At 54.7% G+C, this 8,825-nt stretch overlaps 1 protein-coding gene across 3 annotated transcripts in view; it reads left to right on the plus strand.

Annotated features, from left to right (window-relative positions):
• The first annotated feature begins 96 nt into the window (after window positions 1-96).
• LOC116956795 (phospholipid-transporting ATPase IF-like) overlaps window positions 97-8,825 on the plus strand; it is a 120,916-nt gene continuing 112,187 nt past the window's right edge. For 2 of the 3 annotated variants that reach the window (XM_076058001.1, XM_076058002.1), the window contains exons 1-3: window positions 98-328; window positions 2,518-2,634; window positions 5,811-5,900. In XM_076058001.1, coding sequence (XP_075914116.1) covers window positions 302-328; window positions 2,518-2,634; window positions 5,811-5,900 — 234 coding nt within the window. In that variant the 5' untranslated portion in view covers window positions 98-301. Of the gene's footprint in view, window positions 329-2,517; window positions 2,635-5,810; window positions 5,901-8,825 lie in introns of all 3 variants that reach the window. The other variant, XM_076058000.1, reaches the window with a different exon arrangement.

An 8,825-nucleotide genomic window follows, 5' to 3' on the forward strand; every position in this document is an offset into this window, starting at 1 on the left:
AGGTGGCTGATTTGGGTGGCGGTGGGTTGGGCGTGGTTGGAGGGGGTTTGGTGGGGGGGGGTCGGTGGTCCCGCCCCTCAATCTTAGACCCCGCCCACCCAGCTCCACCCCCCCCTCTCCCCGCCGTACCCGGAAGTGTCACTCCGGTGTCTTCGCCGCGTCTCCCCCAGGAGGGGCTCCCCACGACCCCCGTCTCGCCGCGTTCCTCACCGCCGCCTCCTCCGCCTCCTCCTCTCGGGCCCTGGGCCTCCGGTCCCTCCGCGCTTCCCTCTCGTCTCGTTATGCGCGAGCATCGCGGGCCATGCTGGAGCGAATCCTCGCCAGTCTGGTACGGGACACCCCACCCTTGACTGGCTCGGCCCCAGCCGGCACCTCGCTCGCGAGTCCCGCGGGGCCCGCTAGGCTAGACCGAGGATGCGCGGCGGTGCTACTAGGCCGCGGCCTTACGAGCGACAGTTTTTCAACCGGTGTTGATGTTGAATTATAGTTTGTTTATTTTTTTTTAGCAACTCATCTAACAAATCATTTAACACGCCCTTTAACAACTTTTTTTTAACAACTCGTCTAACTAAAAAAAATAACTAATCTAACCACTCGTCCAACCACTCGTCCACCAACAACAGCAACTCCTTGAATAAACCCTTTAAATAACTCTCACAAATCCTTTAACAACTCTCACAAATCCTTTAACTCCGCATTCTTCCGTCATCGCTGCCAATGAAGTTCTCGGTGGCTCATTGTAGAGCGTCGACGGGAAGTGAAGGTAGAAGGTCCATCAGTTTCAAAGACGGTGCATCATTTATCATCAGAGACGTGTGTTTTCATGTTCGCCACAAGTTTCCGTGTGTGGGTTAATGCAGTGGCTTCACGTAAGTGTTTGAACACCTTAACACAGAAAGGTAAAAAAAACTAGTGTCTCGCTGTGTCACCCTGTCACCCTGTGTGTGTGTGTGTCCCTGTGTCTCTCGCTGTGTCTCTCCCTGTGTCTCTGTCCCTGTGTCCCCCTGTGTCTCTCCCTGTGTCTCTCGCTGTGTCACCCTGTGTCCCCCTGTGTGTGTGTCCCAGTGTCTCGCTGTGTCTCCCTGTGTCTCTCCCTGTGTCTCTGTCCCTGTGTCCCCCTGTGTCTCTGTCCCAGTGTCTCTCCTTGTCTCCTCCTGTGTCTCTCCCTGTGTCTCTGTCCCTGTGTCCCCCTGTGTCTCTCCCTGTGTCTCTCGCTGTGTCACCCTGTGTGTGTGTCCCAGTGTCTCTCCCTGTGTCTCTCCCTGTGTCTCTCCCTGTGTCTCTGTCCCTGTGTCCCCCTGTGTCTCTGTCCCAGTGTCTCTCCTTGTCTCCCCCTGTGTCTCTCCCTGTGTCTCTGTCCCTGTGTCCCCCTGTGTCTCTCCCTGTGTCCCCCTGTGTCTCTCCCTGTGTCCCCCTGTGTCTCACCTGTGTGTCTCCCTGTGTCTCTGTCCCTGTGTCCCCCTGTGTCTCTCCCTGTGTCCCCCTGTGTCTCACCTGTGTGTCTCCCTGTGTCTCCCTGTGTCTCTCCCTGTCTCTCCCTGTGTCTCTCCCTGTGTCTATCCCTGTGTCTCTCCCTGTGTCTCTCCCTGTGTCTCTCCCTGTGTCTCTTCCTGTGTCTCTCCCTGTGTCCCCCTGTGTCTCTCCCTGTGTCTCCCTGTGTGTCTCTCCCTGTGTGTCTCCCCTGTGTCTCTCCCTGTGTCTCTCCCTGTCTCTCCCTGTGTCTACCTGTGTGTCTCTCCCTGTGTGTCTCTCCCTGTGTCTCTCCCTGTGTCTCTCCCTGTGTCTCTCCCTGTGTCTCTCCCTGTGTCTCTCCCTGTGTCACCCTGTGTGTCTCTCCCTGTGTCTCTCCCTGTGTCTCTCCCTGTGTCTCTCCCTGTGTGTCTCCCTGTGTCTCTCCCTGTGTCTCTCCCTGTGTCTCTCCCTGTGTCTCCCTGTGTGTCTCTCCCTGTGTGTCTCTCCCTGTGTCTCTCCCTGTGTCTCTCCCTGTGTCTCTCCCTGTGTCTCTCCCTGTGTCACCCTGTGTGTCTCTCCCTGTGTCTCTCCCTGTGTCTCTCCCTGTGTCTCTCCCTGTGTCTCTCCCTGTGTCTCTCCCTGTGTCTCTCCCTGTGTGTCTCCCTGTGTGTCTCCCTGTGTCTCTCCCTGTGTGTCTCCCTGTGTCTCTCCAATGTGTCTCTCCCTGTGTCTCTCCCTGTGTCTCTCCCTGTGTCTCTCCCTGTGTCTCTCCCTGTGTGTCTCCCTGTGGGTCTCCCTGTGTCTCTCCCTGTGTCTCTCCCTGTGTCTCTCCCTGTGTCCCCCTGTCTCCCCTGTGTCACCCTGTGTGTCTCGCTGTGTCTCTCCCTGTGTCTCTCCCCTGTGTCCCCTGTCACCCTGTGTGTGTGTGTCCCAGTGTCTCGCTGTGTCTCCCTGCATCTCGCCGTGTGCGTGTCCCCGTGTCTCCCTGTGTGTGTGTGTCCCACTGTCTCACCATGTCTCCCTGTCCCCCGTGTCCCGCCCGCCCCCACCCCCGCGTGTCCACAGGGGCTGAGAAGATCCGCTCCACCGGTCGACCTCCGCTCCATCCACGTGGGGGATGGCTTCCCGCCGGGACCCTACGTGCAGCACTCGTACCGAGACAACACAATCACCTCGTCCAAGGTGATTGCGGGTGACCTGCGGCGCCCGTGCCAGGCTAGGTGGCACCTCGCTGGGGGAGGGGCGGGGCGGGCGGGTGGCGCCCCCCCGTGAAGCTTGCCCAAGGCGAGACACTGGGACACACACACAGGTGACGGAGACACAGGGAGAGACACAGGGAGAGACACAGGGAGAGACACAGGGAGAGACAGGGAGAGACAGGGAGACACAGGGAGACAGAGACACAGCGAGACACAGGGAGAGACACAGGGAGAGACACAGGGAGACACAGGGAGAGACACAGGGAGAGACACAGGGAGAGACACAGGGAGAGACACGGGAAGACAGGGAGAGACACAGGGAGACACAGGGGGACACGGAGACACAGCGAGAGACACAGGGAGAGACACAGGGAGAGACACAGGGAGACACAGGGCGACACAGGGAGAGACACAGGGGAGACACACAGGGTGACACAGGGAGAGACACAGGGGAGACACAGGGGAGACACCAGGGAGACACCAGGGAGACACAGTGAGAGATACAGGGAGACACAGGGAGAGACACAGGGAGAGACACAGGGAGAGACACAGCGAGACACAGGGAGACACAGGGAGAGACACAGGGAGACACAGGGACACTCACGCTGAGACACAGCGAGAGACACAGGGAGACACAGCGAGACACAAGGAGACACACACAAGGTGACGGAGACACAGGGACACTCACCCCGAGACACAGGGAGAGACACAGGGAGAGACACAGGGAGACAGACACGGCGAGACACAGGGAGACACAGCGAGAGACACAGGGAGACACTGAGACACTGGGACACACACAGAGGGTGACGGAGACACAGGGACACTCACCCCGAAACACAGGGAGAGACACAGGGAGAGACACAGGGAGACACAGGGAGACAGAGACACGGCGAGACACAGGGAGACAGCGAGAGACACAGGGAGACACTGAGACACTGGGACACACACAGAGGGTTTCGGAGACACAGGGACACTCACGCCGAGACACAGCGAGAGACACAGGGAGACACAGCGAGAGACACAGGGAGACACAGGGAGACACAGGGAGACACACACAAGGTGACGGAGACACAGGGACACTCACCCCGAGACACAGGGAGAGACACAGGGAGACACAGCGAGAGACACAGTGAGACACAGAGAGAGACACAGGGAGAGACACAGGGAGAGACACAGGGACACTCACGCTGAGGCACAGCGAGAGACGCAGGGAGACACAGCGAGAGACACAGGGACACACAGCGAGACACTGGGGGACACACACAGGGTGACAGAGACACAGCGAGACACACGCCGAGACACAGCGAGAGACACAGCGAGACACTGGGACACACACACAGGGTGACAGAGACACAGCGAGAGACACAGCGAGAGACAGCGAGAGACACAGGGAGACACAGCGAGACACTGGGACACACACACATATGGTGACAGAGACACAGGGACACTCACGCCGAGACACAGCGAAAGACACAGGGAGACACAGCGAGACACTGGGACACACACACAGGGTAACAGAGACACAGGGACACTCACGCCGAGACACAGCGAAAGACACAGGGAGACACAGCGAGACACTGGGATACAGGGAGACACAGCGAGACACTTCGAGACACAGCGAGAGACACAGCGAGACACTGGGACACACACATAGGGTGACCGAGACACAGGGACACTCACGCCGAGACACGGCGAGAGACGCAGGGAGACACAGCGAGACACTGGGACACACACAGGGTGACAGAGACACAGGGACACTCACGCCGAGACACAGCGAGAGACACAGGGAGAGACACAGGGAGACACAGCGAGACACAGCGAGAGACACAGGGAGACACAGCGAGACACTAGGACACACACACAGGTGACGGAGACACAGCGAGAGACACAGGGAGACACGCCGAGACTCAGCGAGAGACACAGGGAGAGACACAGGGAGACACAGCGAGAGACACAGGGAGAGACACAGGGAGACACAGCGAGACACTGGGACACACACACAGGGTGACGGAGACACAGGGCGACACTCACACCGAGACACAGCGAAAGACACAGGGAGACACAGGGAGACACAGCGAGACACTGGGACACACACACAGGGTGACAGAGACACAGGGACACTCACGCCGAGACACAGGGACACTCACGCCGAGACACAGCGAGAGACACAGCGAGACACTGGGATACAGGGAGACACAGCGAGACACTTCGAGACACAGCGAGAGACACAGCGAGACACTGGGACACACACATAGGGTGACCGAGACACAGGGACACTCACGCCGAGACACAGCGAGAGACACAGGGAGACACAGCGAGACACTGGGACACACACACAGGGTGACGGAGACACAGGTAGACACAGAGAGACACAGCGAGAGACACAGGGAGACACAGCGAGAGACACAGGGAGACACAGCGAGACACAGCGAGAGACACAGGGAGACACAGCGAGACACAGGGACACACACAGAGGGTGACGGAGACACACGCCGAGACACAGCGAGACACAGGGACACACACACACAGGGTGTGTGTGTGTCCCTGCAGTCACGAAAGCTTTAAATCAAAGTTTAACACACGCTGTTGGTTTTTCACGCTTTTTATTAACTCACTCTGTCTGTTGTTGTTGTATCCTCAAATCTTGTAACTCGATTGTAACCCACTTCCCAATGTGGTATCGACCGCAAGCTTGGTTATACTTATGTAATACTGATGACAATTACTATTTTCTATCGTGAAAAATAAAATTACGTATTTAGAAACATTGTCTTTTTTAACATGTTATATGTGTCGGCCTGGGGTCTAATTGTCCACGCTGAACTGACGTCGGCTGTAAAAATCGGCCACGGTCCCCTTAGGTCGTGGCGAGCTTCGTGGCCCACTTCCTAGAGTCGTGGTGGAGTTCTAACATCGCTGGTGCGACACGTTTCAGTGAAGCGTGTTTGTTAAAAAAAACGTTTTTTTTCAAAAAAACATTACTTATTCTTCCGCTCGCTTTTTCATCGCCGCGACGCGGAGCTGGGACGCGCCACGTGGCCAAGCCCCCCCCCCTCCCCCCACCGCCGCCCCCCCCCCCGCGTCGGTCGCTCCCACCCTGGTCAACCATAGGCCCTGTAGCCTGACTCGGCCTGCCTGTCCCCCCCCCCCCCCTCCCAGTACACACTTTGGAACTTCTTCCCGAAGAATCTCTTCGAACAGTTCCGACGCATCGCCAACCTCTACTTCCTCATGGTCTTCCTCATCCAGGCGAGTGCTCCCGCGTCCTCACCACGGTGGCTAGGTGGATGTTGACTACCTCGCCCGGTACACAGGAGGTCGTGGGTTCGATCCCGACCCTGACGATGCCTGCTGCTGTAATTGTGGAGTCTGCGTGTCTCTCTCATCATCATCACGGTGGCTATGAGATGTTGACTACCTCGCCCGGTACGCAGGAGGTCGTGGGTTCGACCCCGACGCTGAAAATGCCTGGCGTGTCTCTCTCTCTCATCATCATCACGGTGGCTAGGTGGATGTTGACTGCCTCGCCTGGTACGCAGGAGGTCGTGGGTTCGACCCCGAGCCTGACGATGCCTGCTGCTGTATATTTGGAGTCTGTGTCTCTCTCTCATCATCATCACGGTGGCTAGGTGGATGTTGACTGCCTCGCCCAGTGTGCCGGAGGTCGTGGGTTCAACCCCGACCCTGACGATGCCTGCTGCTGCTGCTGCTGTATATTTGGAGTCTGCGTCTCTCTCTCTCTCATCATCATCACGGTGGCTATGAGATGTTAACTACCTCGCCTGGTATGCAGGAGGTCGTGTGTTCAATCCCGACCCAGTATATTTGGAGTCTGCGTCTCTCTCATCATCATCATCATCACGGTGGCTAGGAGATGTTGACTACCTCGCCTGGTCTACAGGAGGTCGTGGGTTCTACCCCGACCCTGACGATGCCTGCTGCTGCTGCTGTAATTGTGGAGTCTACGCCTCTCTCTCTCTCATCATCATCACGGTGGCTAGGAGATGTTGACTACCTCGCCCGGTGTGCAGGAGGTCATGGGTTCAATCCCGACCCAGTATATTTGGAGTCTGCGTCTCTCTCATCATCATCATCATCACGGTGGCTAGGAGATGTTGACTACCTCGCCTGGTGTGCAGGAGGTCGTGGATTCGACCTCGACCCTGACGATGCCTGCTGCTGTATTTGTGGAGTCTGCGTCTCTCTCTCATCATCATCACGTTGGCTAGGAGATGTTAACTACCTCGCCTGGTATGCAGGAGGTCGTGGGTTCAATCCCGACCCAGTATATTTGGAGTCTGCGTCTCTCTCATCATCATCATCACGGTGGCTATGAGATGTTGACTACTTCGCCCGGTGTGCAGGAGGTTGTGGGTTCAATCCCGACCCTGACGATGCCTGCTGCTGTATTTGTGGAGTCTCTCTCTCATCATCATCATCACGGTGGCTAGTGGATGTTGACTACCTCGCCTGGTCTACAGGAGGTCGTGGGTTCCATCCCGACCCTGACGCCTGTTGCTGCATGTTTGTAGTCTGCGTGTCTCTCTCATCATCATCATCACGGTGGCTAGGGGATGTTGACTACCTCGCCTGGTCTACAGGAGGTTGTGGGTTCGATCCCGACCCTGACGCCTGTTGCTGCTGTATATTTGGAGTCTGCGTGTCACTCTCATCATCATCATCATCACGGTGGCTAGGAGATGTTATTCATAATAAAGGTTTTTGGGTTAGATCGCGTTTATTTATAAATGTGTCGTAACCCTCCACCACCCGACACGGCCAATCAGCAAAAAAAAGTGTCACGTTGACAAAAGACAAATTCTAGATTTGAAGCTTTCGTTACTGCAAGGATCCATACTCTTTGGTTCTGTTGGGTAAAGTCACCTGCGTGACTTTTACCGAATAGAACCAAAGAGTATGAAAAGACAAAAATAGTTCACTACTTTAGCCCACCGGTGGTGTTGAAGAGTGAATCTCTACAACATTTACAGTTTGATTTCGATTTAAAGCTTTCGTGACTGCAAGGATTCATCTTCTTTGGTTCTTTCGGTAAAGTCACCACGTAGAATGAGAATAAAATAATAAATTGATCAAATAAAATAACGCAATAAAATTCTCACGACGTTTCGGCCACAACACAAGCGGCCTTCATCAGGTGAAGGGGCGAGACTGTCTGGCAGGACAGCGCTGGAGTGAAAGAGCCACGTTCAGATCACGGGGCCCGTAGCTATCCGTGGTGCTGAAATTTGAGGCTTAAAGGCCGTGATCTGAACGTGGCTCTTTCACTCCAGCGCTGTCCTACCAGACAGTCTCGCCCCTTCACCTGATGAAGGCCGCTTGTGTTGTGGCCGAAACGTCGTGAGAATATTATTGTGTTATTTTATTTTATCAATTTATTATTTTATTCTCATTCTACGTGACTTTACCGAAAGAACCAAAGAAGATTTACAGTTTGAGTTGTACTGTGACGTTTCGCTGGTGATTACATCCAGCATCATCGGGCAATTCGCCAGAATGGTAAAAGCCCTCTCCACTTGCTCCCGGTTTTATATAGAGCAGCAGGGTGACGTCGTCATTTTAACTCATATCAGGTGCAGTGATTTGAGGCGGAGGGGAGGGGGTATTGTAATTACATAATCGATTGGTAATCAGTCAATGGTTATGATTAGTAATGACTTGTAGATTAGTATTTAGTTGTAATGTGTGTTATTGTGATTATATGCCACGTTAGTAATCCGTTAATTAGCATGTGTTCCCCCTATATACCAATTAACGGATTGCTAACGTAGCATATGATCACAATACTACTCAAAACTGTAAATGTTGTGGATTCACTCTTCAACAACACCACTGGTGGGCTGTGTTCGTGAACACAAAGCAGACCTTAAACACGGTAGGACCAACACCTCGGCCGTGGTAGATCACTGTTATAATTCAGTAGGCTCACATGACATTGACTTATCCAAGACAGAGGTTAATTTGTAAGCCATCTGGCTACCATGATAGATTCGTTCATGAGGCTATCCACATATACAAGCACAGAGACAATTTCAACCGAGAAGATGGATTCTGGCTTAGCAATCATTGGAAGGATTTGATGAACCATTTCGGGTCTTAATTGATTGTTCACGCTTACGGTGGCTTTCAGACAGCATACATTAATTTTTCGTCTCC

Source organism: Petromyzon marinus (genome assembly GCF_048934315.1).
Source record: "Petromyzon marinus isolate PM22_M1 ecotype Great Lakes invasive population chromosome 67 unlocalized genomic scaffold, UKy_Petmar_22M1.pri1.0 chr67_unloc.4, whole genome shotgun sequence".
Taxonomy (NCBI): domain Eukaryota; kingdom Metazoa; phylum Chordata; class Hyperoartia; order Petromyzontiformes; family Petromyzontidae; genus Petromyzon; species Petromyzon marinus.